The 26,247-nt window shown below is 36.5% G+C and overlaps 2 protein-coding genes across 2 annotated transcripts in view; both read right to left on the bottom strand.

Annotated features, from left to right (window-relative positions):
- Nucleotides 1-26,247, bottom strand: part of LOC310720100 (uncharacterized protein) — a gene marked incomplete at its 3' end in the record, with an annotated part of 129,996 nt that overhangs the window by 39,219 nt on the left and 64,530 nt on the right. The gene's annotated exons all lie outside the window — the stretch shown is intronic.
- The window catches only part of gcm2 (glial cells missing transcription factor 2), a 6,597-nt gene continuing 619 nt past the window's right edge, over nt 20,270-26,247 (bottom strand). The window contains exons 2-6 of the mRNA XM_083529973.1: nt 25,244-25,581; nt 24,711-24,963; nt 24,035-24,147; nt 23,062-23,187; nt 20,270-21,556 (exon numbers count right to left, since the gene is read on the bottom strand). Of these exons, the coding sequence (XP_083386099.1) occupies nt 20,663-21,556; nt 23,062-23,187; nt 24,035-24,147; nt 24,711-24,963; nt 25,244-25,339 (1,482 nt within the window). The 5' untranslated portion in view covers nt 25,340-25,581 and the 3' untranslated portion in view covers nt 20,270-20,662. The remainder of the gene's footprint in view (nt 21,557-23,061; nt 23,188-24,034; nt 24,148-24,710; nt 24,964-25,243; nt 25,582-26,247) is intronic.

The following is a 26,247-nucleotide window of genomic DNA, read 5'->3' as shown; positions in this document are numbered from 1 at the left end:
TTTTTTTTGCTCTGATGACTATTGGCAGGCCTTCTATAGAGAGGTATATGCCTTTCAAAATCATGTCCAATAAATAAACTTTTCTACAGCTAGACTGCAGTCAATTTTTAGAAACCCTTAGCAACGATCAATAGAAATTTGAGGCACCTGAACTTTCAAGTGTTGTTCTAAAGGGTCTGAATTCTAATACATATGTGATATTTCAGGTTTTTTTTATTTAAAAAAATTTGACATTTCTTTTACTTTGTTATGGTACTGTGTGTATATTGAGAAAACAAATCAATATGAATGATTGTAGTACCATAACAAAATTTAAAAATTTAAGGTGGTTTGAATACTTTCAATATGTCTAGATGGGTTTCACTTTGTACACAGGACTACTGTCATACACATTAGTGGATCACTTCAATAAAATAATTAAAAATACAATCACATAAAGAAATGTGCAATAGCAATAACAGAAAAAATAAGATATAATCGATCCTCCAATATTATATTTCATTCTTTTTGGAAAAAGGTGAGAACAGCAGAACTTATTATAAGCAAAATGCCAGCTTTACCAGAACCCTACTAAACACTGGGGCCAAGGAAAGCTTATTTAATCACATTTAATTTCCCAAGCACAGAATCTATTCTCCATACTCTCATCTGGAAAATGCTTTTAATGCATCCAATTATGGACAAGCCTCTTTATTTTACATTCCCTGTATCACTAAGTTATTATTATTCTATACTTTATACTTAGTCACTTTATCCCAATTTAATGCAATAGTCTTTTTTGGTATTGCAGACATAACATTTATTCGTATTATGCATTATATTTTGTTTATTAAAATGTATGTTTTATCTTGTGTATATGTTCTTACTATGTGGACATGTGAGTGCATATCATGTGTTTAGTGTGTTTTTCGTTGCCTGTATATTCCGTTACTTGAGCAGTTTATTGACCCTTGCCACAGGCTTTTCAATGTACACGTCTTAGCATATTGTGCAAATGATAAATAAACTTGACTGTTCTACATATAGGAAACAAGCTATTTCAACTTAATGAAAATTATATGTTATGTTGTTGAACTGTGTAAGGATGAAACTTGGCAGTTTTGTTCTGTTGACTGTGGTTGATGAGAGTGTATTTGCTGGCTAACTTGCAGCATGTCATGGATATTATGCTCTGTCCCCACAACCTATACTTCACAGTGAACATGGTTAGTTAGTAAATTTAAAAAATAATCTTAATAGTTTTAAAAGGTTCTTAGTGTCTTGTAACATGTTTTACAACAACTACATGTAATTCTATACAACTTTTATTGTTCTTTTAATTCATTTACCTATATATTAAGTACTGCAATACACTGTATATGCCTTAAAGGGCCTGCTATAGGTGCGGAGGAAATTTGTATTAAATATGTACATTCCTTTCTAAAAGAGAGAGAGTGCTTATGTTGTGTATTTGTTACTAGGCTTTCACCTATAAAATATTATAATCTTTTTAAATGGAAAGATAATGCATGAGCATATTTAATAGAATTATAACCTCATTATAAGAGATTCTACATCTGTAGAATGGTAACAAAAACAACAGGCTTTCTTATTGTCATGTATCCATGTATTTAATACCAACAAATAAAGTGACTTAAAATCATGTAGAGAAGAGTAGACCTAATAACCCTTGATAAGACTAATAACACTAGAATTTGTATAGGTTCTGCAGTATATAAGTCTATTATAATTATAAGGGTTGACTATTTTAAATTCTAACCGTTTCTAATCTTCAAAATGTTTGGTTCATTCTTACTTGATCCATGTTTTGTGCAGTAGGATGCATTCTTTTATCTCTCAGGATCCTAAAAGCCCTCATGGGTTAGATAGCTATAGTGTGACCAGATGAGTCTCTGTCCTCTCATCCATACTTTTCTCTCATCTCAAAGCTGCTCTATGCTCCAGAGCAGTTGGGATGGATCCATTACACAACAAATGCTCCTTTATTGTGCTGATGAAAGGTGGCACCGGTTAATCAGTGCATCTCTCCTGTTCTCTGCTCGCAAATGACTGCTCCTTGCATATAAATAAATCTCCATATCAGTGTAATGTGAGTACATGTAATGTAAAGCCTACCTGTTTGTCATACCCATCACTAATGCCTCCACCCTCCAAAATGAAGTTAAAAAATAAAAAGCAACCAACCCCACCCCCTCCTTTTCCCCACCTTTTTGTGCGTCTCAGATGTGGCTTCCAGCTAATGGCTGTTTTTCTTTTAATGCCACTTGGTGATGATCAAAAACAGACTGAAGAGAGGGAGAAAGCCCCTTGGAATCTAGAGTGAAGCAAAGGCAGGTGGAAGATTGCTTATCAGGAGTGATGCACAATATCTTGACAATAAGATGGCTATCAGAGAGGTAATGCTTTGGCCAGCAGACTCATGACAGTACATTTTTGGCTCTTGCTTCCTACTCAGATAAGGATTCTCACGGAAAGGTGTCCTCCTCAGGTTTATCTCCCGGGAGTATCAGGCATATTCAGAACTAGCCAGTTCTTGAAAAGCCCAACTTACACATCTGGTTGGATGAAAGGCTATTAATTATTTGAACACAATTGCTCATGTTTAATAGCAAGAAAATTCCACAAAATTATAGTGTACACAATTCACACAGAAGTAGGTGTGAGTGCCAGGCATTATTAAAGGTGACTTTATAAATACTATCTAACTTAGCTAAGTTAACTAAATTGATTCAGGGTTATGAAATCATGTCCTGCATATACTGTACAACATTTCAGTTCAGTTCTCTTAATAACACCAGAAAAAAAGAAAACTCTCCCTTTCAAAATAATTTACACTGGAGTAGTTTGCTACATTCCATGTGCACTTTTCTACATTTCATTAGCTACGTTTTTGTATAAAAGTCTACAATCACCAGTATAGGTGCCCCCTAAGATTAATTATTTTTCCTTAACTAATATTTCAGGCAGCCATTATTTGTTAACAGGAAAATGCCTTTTCATCAGCATCTTAATACAGTGTAAATATAATATAGAAGATGATTTTTGAGTTCTAAATATTATTATTGTTATTGTAATAATGTCTAAAACTTGTTTAGACTTTTCTTGCAGATTCTGTAATAAACCTTTTCTTAAGCTTAAAATTGCAGTTTGGATTAATGTTGTGGTCATGTAATGATTGTGAAGCAACTGCAGCTATTATTTAATAAAGTGCACACATAAATGCAAGAAAACACAAAATGAACAAAGAACAAAAAATGAAACATGGAACAGAGTTATAATGCTGAGCATGGACATATAGTCACCATAAATGGACAAGCAGTAAATAACGAGTCTATATACAAGATTAATTATCCAACAGAGTGATTCAGGTGCAGACACATATGTGACTTTTATGTGTCTGGCAACATATGTGCAAATTATATGTAATATGTTGGCATAACCCTGAAACTTGTTACTTTATAGGTTAAATCTTTATCCAAAATATCCAAAATTGTGGAAGTTCTTAACACATTTTCTTGTGTATGGCACTCTAAAAGGAATGCAGCAGACAACTTTTGTTGACTTTATTTTAACATATGCAAAATATTCTACATAGAACATTCAAGGGTTCTCCAAGTGGGTCAGTCCAAGAACTCGCTCCTAAAGTGCACAATATTCATCTATTATCTCTTATGATAATCTAACAGATCATATCCACAGATTATATTCACAATAAGAAATCTGTTAAAAGAAAACCTTGTGATCGCACTCCATGATTTAGTGTATCTTATTATATTACATGTTAACAAAGGCTAGTTTATAGAAGCCTCTGCAAGGAATAATATACAGATTGTGGGAGTGATGTATAACAACCTCCACATCACCTCCAAATTCTCTGTGAAGCATGAACCATGTTATCATAACTCTCTGTCGCCATTTGCTACTGAGCCTGTTACTCACACTGAAGAGAAGTGATATGGTCATGAATGTTTATTTTGAACATGGATGCCAAACTATTCAGGTTAAACCCAATGAAATTCTTTTTATCTCTTCAGCTTTGACTTACCCCACACTCATTCACTCTGCTCAGGTATGATCTGCACGTAGGCGCCACTTGCAGACCAAGGCTTTTTGCCAACACAAACCAAAAAAAATAAAAATAAAAATCATGTTCATGCAGGTAACTTTGATAATGTTTTAGCTTCAACTGATCATCTAAACAAACAAGCACCAGTGATGTCTGGAGATTGAGAAGAATGCCGTATAGAAAGTCCTGATACATAAACTAGAGAACATGTTCTCAACATACATCTGTTCTCTCAGGTTAGTGTTACCAAAAATATGAAATGGATATAAAGATAAAAATTATTGTTTAAATGGCAAAAAATAAATTATGTCAGTGTATACATCAGTCAAACACACCCATTCTATACACACACACACACACACACACACACACACACACACACACACACACGAAATCTCATAAAAGTGAGTACACACTGCACATTTCAGCACCATTTTACTATATCATCTTAAGGGAGAGGGTGTACTCACGTTTGTTATTTTGAGAGTACAGTAAATCTACACTGCTATACAAGCTGCACATTAAGAACTCAAAAATATATATGAGTTTCATATTAGGGCTGTCAATTGATAAAATAAAAAAAATTGCATGATTGTCAAGAGTTAACTCGTGATTAATCGCAACTAATCACTCATTTTGATCTGTTTTTAATGTACCTTTAATTGATACTTTTCAAGTTTTTTATACACTAATCTATATGAGCATAGACAAATATGGATGTTTTATGCAAATGTATGTTAATTATTAGTAAAACTCAAAATAGAGCATGAACCCAAAATATTCTTGTAAATGTTTTAAAGTAATTATGGTGTTACGTAAATCATCAGGACACCAAATGGAACTTTTGCTATGTCTCCACACGGATGGTTTTAATTGTAGAATGTGTGCATCAGGGCGGATTTTGGTGCTTGATTTGATACTTGGTGAGATTTTTAGTGATTAAAATTTTATATATAATATATTATAATATATATTTTTATTTATAAAATGTAACAGTGAATGGTTACATGTAATATAAAAAAAAAATGGAAATAGGAAGCTTTCTAATTGCTCTTGTATTTGTGTTGGGCTAAAGTCATGAGAGGGTTTTGGGGGTGATGAGTGTTATGAGCTCATGGCTGCTGCTGATGGGAGGATTTTTACTGGCCTTCTTCACAAAAGCCCTCACTAGTGTGGCATCTTATTCAGAAGATGCATCTACTGACGCTAGCACACTACATTCAGTTCACCATGTATAATCTTATATTTAAACAAGTTGGTGGACAGAATGCATACTTCCTGTCTCCTTACTGTCTCTCTTAAACACACACTGCCTTTCAGCACCTCTTGAAGCTTAACTGGATGTTTTAGGCAATCTTGTGTGTGCATGCATCAAAATTTGTTTTCTTTAAAATGCCTCAAAAATGATGGTGTTTTTTTTAAGAATTTTTAAATGTAATGTTATTCTCAGAACAGAAGGTCTGTTTCTAGGGGTAAAAGGGAAAATGTCATATTTGTCCACATTAAAATGAAATAAACATTATTTGCATGTTATTAAATGTTGCCCTTTCTAACCACATATTTTTCAAATTTATTAAAACTAAGAACTAGAGCAAGTTTTGAACTGACACATTTCAAACATGGATTTTACACTCATAATTAAGCAAAACAATGAACAGTATGGGTCAGTGTAAATCCATTCACACTTTGTATTAGCACACAGACAAAACATGACTAACATGCCCTGCTCGCTCTTTGAACCGGGAAGCTCCTGTGAGAATTTCTTGTAGAAGAGTTGGGAGCTGCGTGTGTTCAAGAAAGCTCTTAAAGATGATTGAACTTTAACAGAAAACATGACAAGCACACATATACTACAAACTCAGACACAGAAAACACCTGGAAAGCTTCTCATTTCACCCAGGTACTCTCTTGTTAGGGTTCATTTCCCATAGAGTATTATTTAAGAATCATCACCTGATCCAGTTACAGTGTTTTGCAGACACAAGGTGGCTTATAGAGACAAATAAGGGAAAAATTGTTTATAGCCAATTGTCAAAAAAACACGTTAGTTTTAATAGGAATTATGTTAAATTTCCCTAGGTTAGAAAATAAATAAAGATTTCCAGAATTATTTGATGGAGAAATGTACATGTAAATGCATGTAATAAGTTGTATTTAAATTCTGATTTACAATACTTTTATATCACTAAACATTTTCTGCATAATGCAACAATTTTCTGCAAAACACTAGTTTCACCTCTCATATTCTTAATTATGTGCAAATTACATTTAGCATGTTTGTCCTGTGTGTGCTTTGGTTTTTCCCCCATAAACCTCCTCCCACTCTCCCAGTGCAGGTAAGCAGGTTGTCTACACAAGATTGTCCCTGGGAGTGAATAATGTGTATGTGTATTGTGGCCTGTGATGGATTGGCATCCTGTCTGCAGAACATTCTTCCATCTTGTCACCAATGTTGCCAGGATAGGCTTCAGATGTAACCTGGATAAATTGGGCTGAAGGGGCATCCACGTGACACAGCAGAAAAGTGTTCTCCATGTATGTTGATGTAGGCAGATACTTTTTTCTTTGTGTGCCCTGCAGTGCAGCACTGGTTTGACATAATTCAGGGGCAGTGGTTTGACATGATGTGTATGTGTTTGCAACTCTCAATGGAAGCATGGGTTTGTCCAAGGCACTGCAGCCAGAATATCTTATTTTTATTTATTGTCTTGAAGAGTGCTCATAATTCTAGAGCTGACTACATTATTACACATATTGGGGTGTAATTATGATTGTAAATATTCAATTTATATTTACATTATGTACATCAGATATGTATTTTGTGCATAATGTATTGTACATATTGTATTAATAATCCCATGGCAGAGAAGGAATACTCACTATTAAAACCCATCTTTTAGCTTAATGAGGAAAGCTGTAGATGTAAATGAGCGTTAAACAGCCTTTAAACTGATTTAAAACAAATACTGTAAAGCTAGATTTGATACAAATACAATTACATCATTAAACACTATGTCATCATTAAACTTTCTATGTATTTTAAATGTTGTAAAAAGAGATAATCTATAATGACTTCTACTTGTCTGATTACAATTGAATCTGATAGATTTGTCTTGAAATCTGAAAACATTGATTCTGCACAGTCAATTAATGGATTTTTCAGAAATTCTCCAACTGTATATAGTTTTTTCGATTTTGCAATATTTTAGATGATTCTGATCAAGGCCTCAGTAAGACTGTCACTCCCATTAACATGCCTGCATAAAGTCTGGGTGGAGCTGATCATGCGTGGTGTTGCAGATTAGCTTGCTTTGAAACAAAAATCGTCTTTTGACAAATTAAAAATACTGTTCTTAAAATACTCAAAATGCTTTAAAGTAAAAGAGATTACGGCAAAATGCTGTTAAGCTAGTTATCTTTTTGGTTCATTTGTTTGTTTTTTTAGGACATGAGTAGCACACTTACCTAGAAAATTATGAAACGTGTGTTAAGCAACACACAGCCAGTCACTTTTTTTTTTAAGAGAATCGGATCACAGTTGTAGATTAGAGTGGTCATGGTTCAGTGATAGACTATTATGTGGGTGTGTACAAAATTTACTCTAAATGACAGTTTTAGTTGTTATAACTTGTTCAAACTTTTTTGGCTTGGTGTGATAAGTGGCCTGAAATATATATTACTAAATGTGTAGGTATGTAATATATTTCCACACTGCTTTCAGTGTAAATATGGATCATACTGAAACAAATGATAACCATCTGTGGACCGACAGGCCAGATACTTGCTGTGCACATGTGAAATGAAGCAGACAGGATGTACCTGATGGCCTGATACTATCAGGTACATGCCAGGTCTGAAGGGCATTCAACTAAATTCCCACACATATACATACACTTTTTTAAAATGTATTTTCAGGCATTGTTCTTTGTCTTGGACATGTGCGTTAATATCTATATTTCGGTTGTAATGCATTTACTGTGGTGCCCCGCAACTTACAGTCCAAGACCCCTGTGAGTTAATTCGCAAATTTTGGACGCAACCCTGCAGCCTCGATGGTACCTTAGTGAATCCATCTAGACATTGACACGTTAATACAATAGTATTTTAAAACATTTTATGAAATTTGTTAATGATCAACATGCTCCTGAGGTTCCAGTGACCACTGTTCCTGCCCCTCTTCCCTCCATGGATCTTTCCACTTTGTCCAGGCCTGCCTCTGGATAGTGTTCTCTTCGATTGAAGGCCACTCTGTGCAGCTGGGGACGGTTTCTCATCAACGCATTGGGTGGTTCCATAAAATTCCAGAGTAAGCACGGGAACTTTGAGGATGGATTTGGACTGTAGTTAATGTCAACAATCTGCTACATTGACTCAGGACTACAGTTTGCTTCTGATCATCATCACTGTACCCCGCAACATCGTATATCTGCAATAAATGGACATTCAGTGCAAACCAGACCAGGATGGGTTCCCTCTTGAGTCTGGTTCATCTCATGTGTCATTTCCACGTTTCCCTGCCATTCAACCCGCAACTGACTCCCCCCCACTGGCGTGAGAGGAAGTCGGTGGACCGGTCCAATGATCCAATAGACCGGATCTGGCACTCCCTTTTTTAGTGAGATTGGTCAGTGGGCTGGTGACGTCCGAATACATAGAGACGAACCTCCGATAATAGCCAGCCAGCCCCAGGAACCGTCTCACCTCCTTTTTGGTCTTGGGTCTATTATACAGCCGAGATTGCTGTTCTTGCGCCTGTAGCAAATTCCCCAGGGTTAGTTGTCCTAATTTGTGGAGTTTTGCTTTCAGGTCAAGAATTTACTGAATTTCATTTATACTGTTTGAAGGTCCCTTCTCCCAATTTTTACGGAGGACGTTAAGCACTCCGCGTGGCATGTGGCCATAAAATAATTCAAAGGGGGAGAACCCTGTGGATGCTTGTGGGACCTCTCATACTGCGAATAACAGGGGGTTGAGCCACTTATCCCAGTTTCGTTCATCCCCGTGTACGAACTTCCGGATCATGTTTTTGAGAGTACAGTTTAATTGCTCGACTAAGCCATCAGTTTGAGGGTGGTATATGCTGGTGTGAATCGACTTAATCCCCAATTACCCATATAGTTTGCGTAGTGTCCATGTCATGAAAGCCGTGCCCTGATCAGTCAGGACTCGGGAGATAACATGGAAGAGTGCCTCCTCAACACTGTGTGTGGAGATGCTGCAGAGGGGCACTGCTTCCGGATATCGCGTTGACGTAATATACTGCTCGCTCTAATGGACCGACGAGGTCCATGCCAATTCTTGCGACGGGGACCTCGACCCGCTCCTTCGGTATGCTCCCCCTGATCACGGCAAGAGAGAGAACATTCATTAGTCACAATTCCCCTCAGGTGTGTCATTCCCACGCTTCCCTGCTCCCGGCTTTGCCCTCTATTCATAAACCAGCACTCGGCCACGCCCCCGCTGCCACAAAATATTTGATCCCGTACCAACCAGCAAGAATTCTGACTCCCACACACCCAAATAATCGTGTCCCTTAATAAAGTACTCCTAATATCAAGTCATGATGTTTATAAAAGACAGTCACAGAATCAACATCTTCCATTCAAACCTCTCCACCACCACAAGACCATCAGATTGTTGCCTTGGCCATATTTTTCTGATCATTGTCATTCTGGAATGACATTCAACATCTTCAGTGTTCTGGCTGAGGCTAGAAGGTTCTTATTCAAGATTCTACAGTGCATGGCCCGTTCATGTGGTGAAGTCTTCTTTTACTTTTAGCAGAGATACAGCCTCAAAGAAGAATGTTTCCTCCCTCATGTTTGACAGTTTGGTGTTCTTAGGGCCATATTCAGCATTTCTCTGCCTCCAAACATGGCGAGACGAGTTGATGTCAAAGAGCTCAATTTTGGTATCATATGACCACATCATATTCATTCAAGTGTTCTCTAAATCATTTAGGTGTTCATTGAAAAAATTCAGATGGGCCTGTTAATGTGCATTCTTGAGCAGAGGGACCTTGGTGTGTTACCAATGGTATTCTTGGTGACTGTGGTCCCAGCTCTCTTGAAATAATTAACAAGCTCCTCCCATGTAAATCTGAGCTGATCGCTCTCCTTTCTCAGAATTATTCCTACCCTATGAGGTGAGATTTTGCATGGAGCTCCAGAGCGAGGGCGATTTACTTATCTTATTTCTTCCATTTTCTTCCATTTTCATGCCAACAGTGGTCTCTTTATCACTTTCTTCTTGCTGATGGTCTTGTAGCCTATTCCAGCCTTGTGCAGGTCTACAATCTTGTCCCTGATGTCCTTTGACAGCTTTTTGGTCTTGCCCATGGTGTGTGGAGCGGTTTGAATAAAAGAGGTTGATTCTGTGACTGGTGTCTTTTATACACATCTTGAGTTGATATTAGGAGTTCTTTTTTAAAGGGACAGGACTAATTTGGGGTCTGTGGTAGTCAGAATTCTTGCTGGTTGGTACGGGATCAAATACTTATTTCACTTGATCAAATACAAAGTGGACCATAGGCCGCACACTGCAACAGGGCCGCACACTGCAACAGGGCCGCACACTGCAACAAGTCAGTATTGAGCACCTGTTGGGGCATCCTCACACAGAAGGTGGAGAAGCTCCATGTGTCTAACATCCAGCAGCACCGTGATGTGATTATAGAGGCGTGGATGAGGATCTCAGCAACAACCTTTGCAACTCTGGTCAATTCCATTCCCAGAACGATTAAGGCAGTGCTAGATAACAATGGTGCTCACAAAAAATATTGACACTTTGAACACAGTTTTGACATGAACAAAAAACTTGACTGTAACAAAATAAAGCATTTTTTGTTTTTGAACCTGTCCTCTCTCTCTCTCTCTCTCTCTATCTCTCCTTTCTTTCACCTTAACCAGTGAGCTGTCTACATATTGGAATTCTGTAACTGTCCACCCACTTTCGGAAAGCAGGTTGTCAAAAAAAGATTTCACATTAATGCATGAAAATTATTTGTCACATTATGCTCTATTGACTGTTTTTGTCATACAGAAATTAATTCTCTTCTTTTGCACTATATCTACCAAATGCAACAGGCTAAAATGTCTCTCCTCTGACACATTAAGAAAAAATTTGTTAAATATTTATTGAAATAATCAAAGTGGCCTTACACTGAATGATGATGACTGGATTCAGTAGAATTTGACAGTAGACAATTTTGCCTGACCTTTGCCTATTGTGTGTGAGTCTGTTTGTGTGTATTGTATGTTTTGTCATAAATTAACAACCATTAGAGGTGCAAGGCCTCTGTTAATAAAACTTATTATTAGTTTATTAGCTGCTCCTCTTAACAGGAAGAGTGCTAAGCACAAGTATAACACTAAATAGGCAAAATTTTCTCATACAATCCCACTTCAAAAAACCTGAGCTATCCCTTAAATAAAAATATGACACTGAAAATACTATAGGCATACATTCTATTTATGTTTATATTCTATTTACACATTTTATGCAAACTACAATGGTTGTATTTCTTTTTCATATTTTTGAGAAAATCTGCACTTAAATGGCACATCTTCTTCTTCTTCTTTTGACTTCTCCCATTGGGGTTGCCACAGCAGACCATCATCTACATCTGCCTCTTTCAAACCAACTACCTGCATGTCTTCTCTCACCACATCCATAAACCTCCTCTTTGGCCTTCCTTTTTTCCTCCTTCCTCCTCCTTTCCTCCATCCTCAGCATCCTTCTACCCATATACCCCATGTACCTCCTCTGCACACTTCCAAACCATCTCAATCTTGCCTCCTTCACCTTGTCTCCAAAAAGTCCTACATGCACAGACCCTCTAATAAACCCGTTTCTAATCCTGTCCGTCCTTGTCACTCCCAGTGTCACTCCTTGTCACTCCTTTTTTTCTTTTATTATCGGACTTAATTTGTAAAGGTGTCCCACTAAAGAAAAACGAATTGTTTGGGATGTATGTATTCTTGCCCGTTTTGCACTACACAGGACAGATTGCCCCTTCTGCTATTAAAAAGGTTTTAAAATGTTCTTAAAATTACTGGTCTAAAATATATACTCAAGTAAAAATAAAAAGCAGCTCATTTAAAATTTTCTCAGAGTGAAATTTAGTTAGTTGCTATGTTACAGCAAGAGGGGTGAAAGGGCCATGTGGTCTGTTCCATGTAGTGCAAAAAGAATAAGGGGAATAAGGGGAATAAGGGGAATAAGGGGACTAAACACCTTTACAATCTATTCTGGAGTAAAATTATAAAACATCAACACATGACATTAAAAATATTTAAGGGGGTATAATGTATAATTAGATCAAGAAGGAGCAAAGATACATCGCTGAGCACACAGAAAGTTAAATTTAATAAATTTTTATTTGTATAGTGCTTTGACAGTTGACATTGTCTCAAAGCAGCTTTACAAAGATAAAGCAGTTATAAAAGAATGTATACGTTTATTTCTTGTAACTGTGAGTTTGTCCCTAATTAGCAAGCCAGTGGTGACTGTGGCTAGAAAAAAACTCCCTGAGATAGCATGAGGATGAAAACTTGAGAGGAACCAGACAAAAAATGAAACACATCCTCATTTAGGTGATATCAAGAGTGTGATCATAAATAATTGAACGAATACAAAACACAGGATAGTAGCAACTCATAAATAGCTCAACATTTGAGAACACCAGCTTCTCAATGCCAAAGCCTTTAAACACTAAAAGAGGTCCAATGTCCAAACTCTACATGAAGTCTAGATGGTTCAAGATGTTTACGGGCTTGGCATCTACTTCTTTAAATGTCCATAATTCTCATAAGGTGGGATACGACTAGAGCTGGCGCAACCGCAGGATGCTTCTGGATTGATTGAGAAAAGGAAGGGCATTTGGGTGGCAACAAATGTCCATTTATTACAGTTGCAAAATTGTTAAGGTGTGCAGTGATAGGTGATTAAATGCCTAAATTAAATTACAAAAAAAAAAAAACTGTGGTCCTTAGCTATTGTAGTAGACTGTTGAGACTAACAGTATAAATCCATCCCTAAAGTTCTTGCGGTGTTTAGTAACTTAATGGATCCCCTGGCTGCTGATGTGGAACAACCCCCAGCTGCACAGAGTAGTCTCCAAAAAAAGAGGACTCCAACCAGAGGCAGAGCGCCAGGATAAATCAGACAGATCTGAAGAGAGCAAAGGGATTGAGAGAAAGAAAGCAAGTTGTTTATGTGTATATTTCATGCAATTAAAAGGCATTAAACTCCTACAATAAGTCTTACTGGTTGATTTGTTGTTGTCTCTGTGTTTAGCAGTGTATCTCTCTGGTTCTGACCTTGCACTGCACTCTGCTCCTGGGAAAATCTTAACAGGCATACCACATACTGTTACGGATAGACCAGGCATCAGAACCGGAAGTAAAACAGAATGTCTTTTATTTTGCTAAAACGTACAAACACACGAGCGTTTGAGATGTGATTGAAGCAGATGGTACACTTAACTGAGTGCTTCCATAGAAGCGTAGCCAGGAGCATGAAAGCACAGGGAACAAAAGCGGTAGGAAGTCCTATTGTGATCTATGGTCGTAACTAGTAGATCAGACCGTGAGGCACGCAAAACCTAGGGCATGAGGAAGTTTGGGTGCCTACGCATGGTCTTGGGGGCAGAGCGAGAAAAAAACACAGGCGGAGCAACACCACCAGTGGAACTCAAGAACTAAGCAGCACTCCTAGCGATGAACAACGGCTGGGCGATGCCCCCAGTGGGGCTTGGAGACTGGGCGATGTACTTAGTGGGACTTGGAGATTGAGTGTTAATTGAAGAAGGGAGGCGTGGCTGGTGGTTCTCTGACACATACAAGTTCACTTCACAATAACTGAACTTTCACGTTAACATTTACACAGTTTATATGGGTGATGTTAAACGGGTGGTAATTTAATGTGGCATGATATTTCCTTACTCACTAGTTACTACAGCTAGATTGTTAGTGACAACAAACATTAGCAATGTCATTCACCAATTTATTTATTTATTTTTTGCTAATTTGCATAAAATTGTCAACTTCCATTGCATTCTCCTATTTTATGGAATACAGTTGCAATGGAGTTACCTTATTTTATGCTATGAAAAGTAAGAGTATGTGTGTTTGGAATGTCTGAAGAGCAAAGTAAATAATAACAAAATGTTCATTTTAAGTGATCTATCTTTTTTTTTTATTTAAACAGATTTAATAACTTACCAACATAAAATGGTTATAGACGTACGTACGTACGTACGTACGTACGTTTGCATACGTACGTACGTACGTATGTCTATAACCATTTTACGTTGGTAAGTTATTAAATCTGTTTAAATAAAAAAAAAAGATAGATAAACGTACGTACGTTTGCGTACCTGTATTTTACTGTTGGTGTTTTTAAGATTCTACTGTAAAATGGTTGACATATAGTTTAATCACTTAGCTTACATCTAATCTCACACTCTATCAAGCCACTGTGCAGCATCCCTGTGAACTATGCTATCTATTTGTCATTGATAAGTTTGTTAGACAATTGAGTCATACAACACTAATCATAATCCCCTTTAATAACTACTATGGTTACAGCCCAGATTTTTTTAGGCTGATAGTTCAGTCTCTGGGAAAACACATTTTACACTGCATAATAAAGCTCTTGCCTTTCTTGCACTTGAGGGCGAAGAAGTTGCTTCAATATATACCAAGGGTTCAGTTTATTTTCTTTATGTTTAACTTCAGCAAAATGTGATGGGTGTTTTACCTTCAGTGTGGGTCTGCACCTGTCCATCACTGTATTTCTTGTGATTTTAGCATAGTAGTTTCCAGGGCCCTTTTTTTTATTTACTCAGTAACAGACATGATTTAAAATGTATGTAAATACAATACTTTAATCAACACATTTTTATGCAAAAGTAAACTTACAGATTTTAAAAACAACTTTGAAAAATTAGCATTGAGCTTATTTATATTTTATATTGGCCACTTACTCTGATTGCATAAATCTGCCTCTTGACTTTTACTAAATGTGTTAATACGAAATCTAAACTAAAATAAAAAAAGAAAAATCATAATTTAAATGGAGTGGTGGCTTCAGCGGTTAAGGCGCTGGGTTGCCGATCGGAAGGTCTGGGGTTCAAGCCCCGGTATCGCCAAGCTGCCACTCTTGGGCCCTTGAGCAAGGCCCTTAACCCTTTATGCTCCCTTACGAGGGAAATATCAAGGTCCGTGACGTCGGAGTGACGTGGGGCCGCCTTCCCGTGGGCTCACCACCTGCAGGAGGGACCGTAAGGGACGGTGCTGTGAGGATTGGGCAGCAGTCGAAGGCGGGGGCCTGCTTAGACTGCTGCCCCAGCGACCCGAATTACGGATAAGCGGGAGAAAATGAATAAATGAATGAATAATTTAAAACACAATTCAAATATAGAAAGCATTACACTAGTTTTATGTTGAAATATTGTAGACAGTCTCTTACTATGTGTTAAGACTTTCAGAGAAGGTATATGATCTTTAAGAACTTGCGAGTGCTAGACAAAATGAACAGCTTAAAGAAATCCATGGTTTTTATGGACTTAGGTGGACACTATGTATCAAATGAATTAGATTTGTTCCTTATCGTTGCTTGAAAGAAGTAATATATGCTTTGCTAACAACTACTTTTAACAATGGTTTTGTGTTTTAGGTGCCTGCATTGCTGGGATTCTTGCTACAGTTCATAGCAAGAGACAAAAATAACATTAATCAGGTAAAACATTTTCTTCTGAGAGTTTCTGTAGCCTCAATGTCTCAAAAAGCAGCTTATGCATTGAGAGTCGCAGGAATGTTACACATCAAAGTCACAGTGGGTGAAAAATGATACCAAAACAGATATAAAGATTTTTGACTAGGCTTTGTTGCACCTGTCAAGTTTTCAGGGGTGGGGGTGGGGGATGAAAGAGGGATTCTATGGTATGTCTAATATGTTAAGTTCCATATGGTATAAAAAAATATATCATAATATACCAGCAGTGTTGGACAGTAACAAAGAAAATGTAATTTGTTACTGTATTTAAGAAGCTTATTTCTATATGTGTGATTTACTGAAGTATTTCCATTTGGAGGTAATTTTACTTCACTTTCACTACATTTCAAAGAGATAATTTTTACTCAACAACATTTTGTGAAAGTAGTTGTTTCTTTTTATTTATGATTGTATAAAAACTTAACTGGAAGCATGCAGCAAGCCACCAATCAGGGGAGAGTGCACGCACTGTTGTAAACTTGGCACAAATTTGACTGCCCTTAAATCTTGTTATTTTATTTGGTTTTAAAATTGTGTAGCTTTTAAGTTTTTGGCCTATTATAATTTAAACAGATAAAAAATCAGTGTCTTATCAATTAATATTATTCTATTAAAAGATCGGTGTGCTAAGAGTTACATTAGAGTGTTTTCACATAAATTGAATTGATTAGGCAATAATGAAAAATGATAATAGGACATAATAGCTATAATAATTCATAGTACTTTGGATACTTAAGTATCCATTTGAGGGCAAATACTTTTGTACTTTTACTCATGATGAGTTTAACAGGAGCATATTTACTAGAGTAATATTTTACCTAGTGTGTCTCCACTTTAACTTAAGTACATGGTTTGTGTACTTCATTCAACACTGTATACGAGAAGCAACAATTTATTCTGAATTAGCCATTAAGAAGCAATATTTATTCTACTAATTCACTTTTTACAAAGTTATGAAATATTAACACAGGAAAAAATTCCTATGGATATTTAATACAATTTTCAATGCTTGTAAAATGTATAAGATTGTATAATTACATAATTTTCAGCATGAAATCTGCTGTCATCAGATGTTGAAAAAAATAAGCGATTATTTTTTATGCATTAATAAATCAAAATTGCTCATAGATTTTGTAAAAGGAACAGTTTGTAATTTTGATAAAGAAATATAATGAGTTATACATACATGCATATATTTTGTTTTATGTTTCTGAGTGAGAAACATAGTTTGAGTTTCACTAATATATTTATTAAATCTTATAACATGATAACATGAGCGTGTACGGCTGTCAAAGACCTTGGTGTTATTATTGACCCTAGTCTTTTCTTTGAGGCTTACGTGAATAATATTACCAGGATCGCCTTCTTTCACCTTAGAAATATTGCTAAAATTAGAAATATGATGTTGTTACAGGATGCAGAAAAACTAGTTCATGCTTTTGTTACTTCTAGATTAGACTACTGTAATGCTTTACTGTCTGGGTGTTCAAGTAAGTGCATAAATAAGCTTCAGTTAGTTCAGAATGCAGCAAGAGTTCTCACTAGATCTAGGAAATATGACCACATCACTCCTGTTTTAATCAGTCTACACTGGCTCCTAATCAAATCTCGCATTGATTATAAAATTCTACTACTTACGTATAAAGCATTTAACGGTCTTGCACCGCAGTATCTGAGTGATCTTCTTGATCATAATGATCCTCCACACCTACTTAGATCAAAAGGTGCAGACTATCTGTTGGTTCCTTAAATAATGAAGACTACAGCAGGGGGCAGATCTTTCTCTTATAAAGCCCCACAGTTATGGAACAGCCTTCCAACCAGTGTTCGGGACTCAGGCACAGTCTCAGTGTTCAAGTCGAGGTTAAAAACATATTTATTTAGTCAAGTCTTTGATCAGTAGATTTTTTCTTAGGTAAAGGTGCAGATCTGGAGGGAACATGGATATAGAGTGTTTGGTGAACTGGGATATTTGTATGCTGTCGTCCCCTCACATTCACATGTTCACTCAGGTTTGTTGACATGGGTGGTGTGGTTGGTCGTCTCTTATCCCAGAGATCCCTCATGTCGGTGTTACCTTCTGGTTCTCCCTTTTAGTTATACTGCCATAGCGAGTCTTGCCGGAGTCCAAACTGCACAGTGACATTAACTTTTATACAACATTAAGGACACTTAATAATCCATATCCTTCTTTTCCTGTCACCCTCTTCTCTCTCTCTCTCTCTCTCTCTCTCTCTCTCTCTCTCTCTCTCTCTCTCTCTCTCTCTTCCCACTTTGTCCAGGCCTGCCTCTGAATAGTGTTCTCTTCGACTGGAGGCCACTCTGTGCAGCTTAAGACGGTTGGGACGCCTTGGGTGGTTCCATGAAATTCTGGAGTAAGAACGAGCGCTTTGAGGATGTATTGGACTGTAGTTAATGTCAACAGTCTGCTACACTGACTCAGGACTACTTTTCGTTTCTGATCATCATCATCACTGTACCCTGCAACACTGTATATCTGCTATAAATGGATATTCGGTGCAACCCAGATGAGGATGGGTTCCCTCTTGAGTCTGGTTCCTCTTAAGGTTTCTTCCTTATGCCATCTCGGGGATATTTTCCTTGCCACAGTCGCCACCGGCTTGCTCATCAGGGACAAACTTACTTATAAAGAACATATTCACTTTAAAGCTACTTTGAGACAATATTCATTGTTAAAAGCGCTATACAAATAAAAATTAATTAAACTGCAGATGTAGAGGACAGGGTGGTATGGAGACGGATGATCCGCTGTGGCGACCCCTAATGGGAGCAGCCGAAAGAAGAAGAAGAGGAGAATAATATCCAGTCTGTTTTGGAACCCACCATTGTTAACCCACTATTGCAAATATATTAATTAATATTTGCTTTGTACGTATTTTTATTTATAGTTATAATAAACATTGGTTAAATGTAATAATTATTAAATGGCATACATTGTTCATTATTTACATTTAGTATTTAACATTATTTTCTGTGTAAATACTAAAGGTTAAATTAGTATGGCATTTTGTAGTGTGGTAACTTGCAATTAAGGAGTGTCTTCCCAATGTTTAAGTACATGGTACATGTCTCATTGCTGAGAGCATTAAACTTCTTTTGCCAGCTTGCCTGCTTTCTGTAATGCATCCTACTTAAAATCTCTTCCCCAAGGTAAGCAACAAATACCAGGCACCAGAATGTTCACATGCTGTTAAAAAAAACATGCCTCATTAGACAAGGCCACCTCTTTCTATTGCTTCAGTTCTGATGTTCACATGCATTTTGTAGGTGTTTTTGGCAGTGGACATGGGCCAGGGTAGACCATAGCACTAGTTTGACAGTTTGTGCTTCTGTGGGATTGGACCAGATAGGCTAACCTTCAACTCTCATGTGCATAAATGAACTTTAGCATCCATAACCACTTTAAGTAGTTTAAAGGTAATATCTGATCAACGTAAAACTCAGGAAATTAATGCAAAAAAAATATTGTGTAATATTTATCTTTTGATATAAATACATTTTTTAAAAGTTAAAAATTTCTTTATTGTTCTGTGAAATAATTGGACTTGTCATTCCGGTACTGCTGAAGAGGATTGTACTGAAAAATTGTTTACTGAAGATTATCCAAATAAATTTTTTTTACAAGCATTGTTTGATGACATAGACAGTATACTTAAATAAAAAAGTTGCATACATAGTTTTTGTGTGTCTTGGCAACATGGGGAAAAAAACCTGTATGTGTTTGGCTCCATGATACTGTGGCGCCTGGTCTTCAGTCCTCGTCTTCATCTCTCTTTCAAATGTAAAGATTGTGTGAAGAGATTTTGTCAGCAACAAGTATTACTGGCATTTTTACACTCTTGGCCTTCCTTCTCTTACACCTTAAACACACGTTTATCTGTTCATCATTTCTTGTCCTTTTTGTCTCTCTTTCTTTCTCTATAGCAATATTTCCTATTTGTGCACACAGAGACTACAGAGCAAAAGAGGTTTGTGCCTCAAGGCTGTTCTCAAAGATTAAATGCTATGCCCTGACAAACCAGATGATTAATTGTCTGTGATTATACTTGATCCCTTTTGACAGAGGAACTTGATTGTTCATGCCAGTAAAATGTGTCACTCTATTTCTTTTAAGCATTAAAAGTGCTCAGCCACTAAGCCCCTTATGTCAGTTAACAATGTATTCTCCACTTCTCATTGGGCTTATCCTAAATAAAAACATGTATCTTTGAGTTGAGCATTTTTTTCAGCTACATTTCAGATTTTAAAGCATCTTTCATTTGTGTAAAGTACAAATGTGGCATGTATGGTTAGGCAAGTTAATAATTTATATAAACCAGAAGTATGATTACTTTTATTCAGGCAATGACTGTTGTTACATTTTAAACCTTTAATTATTGATCATAGTAAAATACTGAGTATCCATTCTGAAAAATTGTGTATAACATTTAATTCGAGTTCAAATTAGACTTTTTTACATTATAAAAACAATCTGACTCCAGTAGACCTCTACTCATAATTTACAAACATACAAAATGTATTTTTTTTAAACATGTTTATCATTCATTTAACTCTAAATAAGCAATATAAAGAAATGTTTGTGTTGCACATTTGATCAAATATGGATCATATAACTACACAAATATCTTTTCATCTACATGTTTGAAGTACTATTCATAAATAGATGAGCATATATACACTTAAGGAAAGAATGTTTTTTACCCAGTTCTTGTTTTTCTTATTTAAAATCATCAGCAAAATAGTCTTCTTCTCTCTGCTTCTACACTGTCCCCTGAAAATTAGCACTGAAGCAGAACATCAAAACTCTCCACCTTCAAACCGGTATGGATTTGTCAGTCTCTCGGGGCAGGTGTTGGAGCTGTAACTGCTGTAACGATAGCCTTCAAAGTTTTCTGTTCTTTCAATTTTTGTTGGGGCAGCATCCTGATAGGACAGAGCAGTTTTTATGACGCTCGAATCCTCTTCAGGCCGCTTCAGTTCAGAGTAAGAGTTTGGAGACATCTCCTCTAAAAGAGAGTTACAGTTTGAAAGTCCTTTCATGTCATAGATGCCTTCACCGTATTTTACCAGAGAAGGTTTAGGGCAGGGCTGGTAGGACACTTTAGTGGTGGTGGTTATGATGGTCTGAAGTGCTGTTGGAGTGGTTGGAGTGGGCCCTGTGTACCTGCATGGGTAGTCAGTGTTATAATAATGACTTGCATTGGTAGAAAGCTGTGGGTATTCCCCTCTCTCTCCATATGGCCCTTTGCCCAGGATTTGCTTCCAGCTATGGTGCTTGGTGGTCGCATCTGGATAAGAACGCTCATGGTTTGGAAGTGAACTGGTTGTGTGAGGCATTCCACTCAGGCCAGAGCAGCTTTTATTTTCAGCCTCACTATGAGGGCTGACAGGGTCCTTATACAAGGCTGTGGAGTAGGGTGAAGAGCTGAGATAGCCTGCAAAGTCATATCCACATGGGGGTCTTGCCATGTAGAGACGATGATTAGAAGGCTTCTGCAGAGGACTTGAAGCATCGGCCATGGCTGTTGGGCCATGTGTGTCATAGGGGAACTTGTAAGGCTCAGTGTTCTGGAACGGTGTGTAGTGCTGTGTCTGGATAGGGAAATTGGATTCAGCAATGATGCTGAAGCGATCTGGTGTCTCCATGGTGAGTTGGTGGATGTTAGGGAAGGGCATATCGTAGCGGCCAGGCTGGGTGAAAACATGATATTTATTAGGTCACAAAGTCTGCATACACATCCATAAATATATAGAGTAGTTATTTTGTTAATGTTTCTAATTTGGAAATTTGCTTTGGAACGATTCCACATGAAAGTATTTCAAGTTCAAGTATTTCTATTTCTACTTTTTTATTTATAATTTTTTTTTACCATTGCTTGTTTAAAATGTATGTTCAAATACATTAAATAAATTTAAATAGGCTGAATGAATGACTAAATTTAAATAAATACTTTTAAATGTTAAAAACATAAAACAGACAGTAACCATTTAATATAAACTATTCTTATATTTCAAATATACTAACCATGTAGCTTTTGTTTCTCCTACATAAGCCAAAATAAATCATTACACAATTTAGTTGCCTTGTTACCTGATTAGACATTGCTGAAAATGTCATTATAAAAATAAACTTAAACTTTCTTTCGGCTTCTCTAATTAGGGGTCGCCACAGCGGATCATCCGCATTCGTGATCCGCATGTTTGATTTGGCACGTTTTACGCTGGATGCCCTTCCTAACGCAACCCTCCCCATTTATCCGGTCTTGGGACCGGCACTAAGAGTGCACTGGCTTGTGCAACCCTAATGGCTGACCGGGGATCGAACCCGGGCCGCGGCAGTGAGAACGCCGAATTCTAACCACTAGACCACCATGGAACCTAAAATGGCTGTATTTGGTAATTGAATACTGTAAATCGCAGGTCAATATTTTTGTTTTCTTTGAGTAGGTACAATAAGCACAAGAAATCACTGGTAATTCATTTCTGAAAACCAGTCATTTCAATAAGAAAAGATTATGAAAATCATTTATTAAACAAAAAACAAAACCACTGCATTTGCTACTGTGCTTTATGTTCCAGACGAAGCACAATACTGGCTACATAAAGATCATGAATTATTTAAAATAATGTTGACTTTATTGCAATTTTCCTCCCACATAAGTAATCCAATTTGAGATTACACAGCCAGCTTCTAAAGTGTGTTTACTATAAATATTTATGTAATGAAGCTTGTTGATGGTGGTTGGCCTTGTGGAATGACACTGCAGAAACAGGAAAGACCTTCAAGTTTCATTCAGCTTGCTCTGAATTCATCTATTAGATTTAAATATGACAGATATGGTCCACTTTGCATTTGTCTAACATGTATTACATTAATGTCAAATATAAAATTTATTTTAAGGTCATGGAGCCCACATATTTTGTAAAATATTGTATATTGAGAGAATTTTATCAGAAGTAATATTATTAAATTTCATTAAATATAAATTTTAGCTATTCAAAATGAATTTTTATAAAAAATACTCAAACATCATTTATATCAGAGATCACAGATATATTAATATGGTGCAGAATATAAAGAAACATTGAAGCAAGGTATTATTATTATTATTATTATTATTATTATTATTATTATTATTATTATTATTATTATTATTGATGTGTGGGGTTTGTGGATGGGTAATGGTGTGTGATACCTCTTGTTCTACGAGTCTTCTTTTCTGAGAGAAGTGAGGAGAAGCCAGTCTTCTTTTTACTGCGCTTCTCCTTGCCTCCGTTTCCGACTTGCTCTCTGGTCGCGGGTGATCATGGACACCTTTAGCCTATAAAAATGTCGAGTTTACATTCAATTCAGAATTATGACCAGAATTCAGAATTATACGATAATTATCGAACAAGAATTTATTAGCGTAATGAGCAACTACAAATATGATCACAATTTATGTTGCCAGTTTCTTAAGGTCTCGACACAATGACGATTATATTCCTCATAAAATGCCGAAATTAAACGATTTTTTTTACATACAGTGGAACTTCGGAGCTCGCGAGGGTTAGGGACCAAGACCGGTCGCGAGTTCCGAATTTTCGCGACCTTTTGATACGCCCCTTCCAACCCAGTAAAAACCCAAGAACACTATACGAAATCGATTTAAATGAGTAAATAACACTATCACTCCATAACACTTAATTATTAGACTATTTTAACAATACTTTATGTAAATTAACAGCAATTACAATGCGTAATTAAAAAAATAAAGTACAGGTACAGTAAAGTATGCAGTAGAGAAGTACAGTATAATAATACATAATAAAAATTGTTTTAAAGCATTTTTTAGACAATTTTAACGAGATAAAACTTGATTAGAAATGTTAAAACTAGCGTTTTGAGCAGCTCGCGGTTGCTCACGAGCCGATCTGAATGAGAGTCGCCGGTCGGAATGAAAGTCGCGAGCATGCGAGGTCGCGAGCTCCGAGGTTCCACTGTACATCCAAATAAAATTATTTGGACTTACTTTATTGATTCACTAATAAAATTAATTTGACTTTTTTTGTATTTAAATTACGCAATAAACTGCGGTTGTACCCTAACACATTTATATACAGTTCTATACAATACAATTTATAAATTGTCAGAAGAAAGCTACACTCGGCAAACGCACAAAAACTCACCTGGAAAAATATGGCCTTGCCGTCCACTCTCCAGAAATTGGTGACCGGATAACCACTGTGGCCACGGCACGGAACCAACTCGAGAGCTGAGCTACAGTTTGGACAAAGTTTTTCTAGAGACAAATTACAATTAATAACAATTATTGAAGATCCAAGACACTTTGTTCTTTAAACACTACTTTTGCACATTAGAACATTCACATTGTGTATCAAACGAATAAAACACCTTCATTTTTTTGTTTGTTGCTTACTCCATTAAGTTATTCTAAAGTTAGGCATTTTTGTTCTGGATAAGATAAAGGTCAATAAATGTTTAACAAAAGCACCGGCTTCTGCTGACGTTGGGGTGCGTTTTAAATGACCGGTATTTTCGATCACTGTGGAGAAACCCTTCGGAGTTCTCAAGAACAAGAAAAATGCTTACTGCTGGCACACTTAAACTAAGACCTATAAAATAAAAAAAATAAATAAAATAAATAAAAAATAACCCTTTTAATACCAACTTCAAATTGTGTTTGGTGAGTAAACAAATTAAATGTAAAAATAAATCGACAAATTAATGTTATTCACGCCAATAGATCGCATATGCACGAGCTACAAATTTTGTGTTAAAACGTGTAAACACTGGGCTGGAGACTGTGACCGCTTGTTAAAAGTTATGAATTGTTAAAATTACTTTGCTGCTTCTGGCGGGCTTTATCACAAATGGCAGGCCGCAGTTGGAGTTTGGTGCCGTCAGCCAGTGTGCAGTTTCTGGAGCAAACCACGACGCCCAAGCAAGATTTCTTTAGGATTTGACAGTTATGGTTGTTGGTGTTGCGCATAGCCCAGCCGCTCAAATGGCGCTGCGCGTTTTTGTCATCGGCACTGTATATGTACCGAACATAACCATCTGTCCATTCCTGAAACGCATCGTACTGCTTCGTGTCCTGTAAAGACAATTAGTCATTTAAAATTTTCATAGGTTTTTATATCAAATTAGACATCTAGAATTTAATCCAAATATTCAATCAGACAAAAAAATCAAACAGGCCCACCAGAAAAAATAAATAAATCTAATAGCTTAACAAACTAAAGTTGCGTTCCATAACTAATTGTCTACAATTTATTCTATTTAATTTTTTCTAAACTATAAATAAAACTGCATGGGATCATATCTTAGATAAATCGTGATGGACTTATTAAACCTGTATATGCAAAATATATTACCTGTGGAAGTTTAGGGTCGTTGATGTCCCACGTTAGCTTCATTCCGAACGAGCACACGCAGTCTGAGTTGTCAAACTGATCTGATGAATTTGACATGGTGCGATGTCACTAAAAACTGTGGACGAGTTCGTGCCTGCCTTTGGGAATTTATCCAGTAATGAATCGACTCTAAACCATAGCGAGAAACATGCACTTAAATGTAGCAATCTTTTATAAATGTCTTACAGAGTGGGGATCTGTGAAATTTAATAGTACTTTGGCTAATTTCTTAAGCCATCTGCTATGTTCTTAGTGCATTGCGTAAATCCAGGTCTCGCCGCTCGCCTCCTGAGGCGTACCTGTAAGGAAGCAGTTCTGAGGTACGACTGCTGCTCTGTTTACATTATGTAAAAAGGGAGGCAGTGCCAAAATACTGCTCCAACTCAGCAGTCTTGAAGCAAACTTGGTGTTTAAATACTTTCGTTTTACCTGAACCGTACAACTTAACTACACCAATGAAGCGTTTTATATTATTCACGAGCATAATATATATATAGTAAGTAGGTAAATGCTATAATAAAATGCAAGCTAGGTGTCAGCATGGCAGCAAAATGTTAGCTAGTCGCACACACATTTGAGACTTAGAGTCGTTACCAGGCGAGTTATGATATAGTAAAGGTCATTAGTTGTTATATGTAAACGAAATGCCATTGTGCATTGCTGACAAAACAAAAGGACCAGTCAAACAAAACAGTGCGCATACAGTAAACAGCCGATCAATTTCAGTTTTAGCCGGCGTTTGTTCTTATAGCACTTGTACTAAAAAAAAAAGATAAAATATATATATATATATATATATATATATATATATATATATATATATATATATATATATATATATATATATTAATTTTACTTAATTTGTTAATTAAAATATTATTATTATTATTTTCTCTTTTTCTCCAACCCAAATTCTCAGTTTTCAGTTCAGTTTTAGCAATTTTCTTTTTACGCAAAGTACGTGC

Source organism: Silurus aristotelis (assembly GCF_946808225.1).
Source record: "Silurus aristotelis genome assembly, chromosome: 25".
In the NCBI taxonomy this organism is placed as follows: Eukaryota; Metazoa; Chordata; class Actinopteri; order Siluriformes; family Siluridae; genus Silurus; species Silurus aristotelis.
This window is presented reverse-complemented; position numbering and strand designations above follow the sequence as displayed.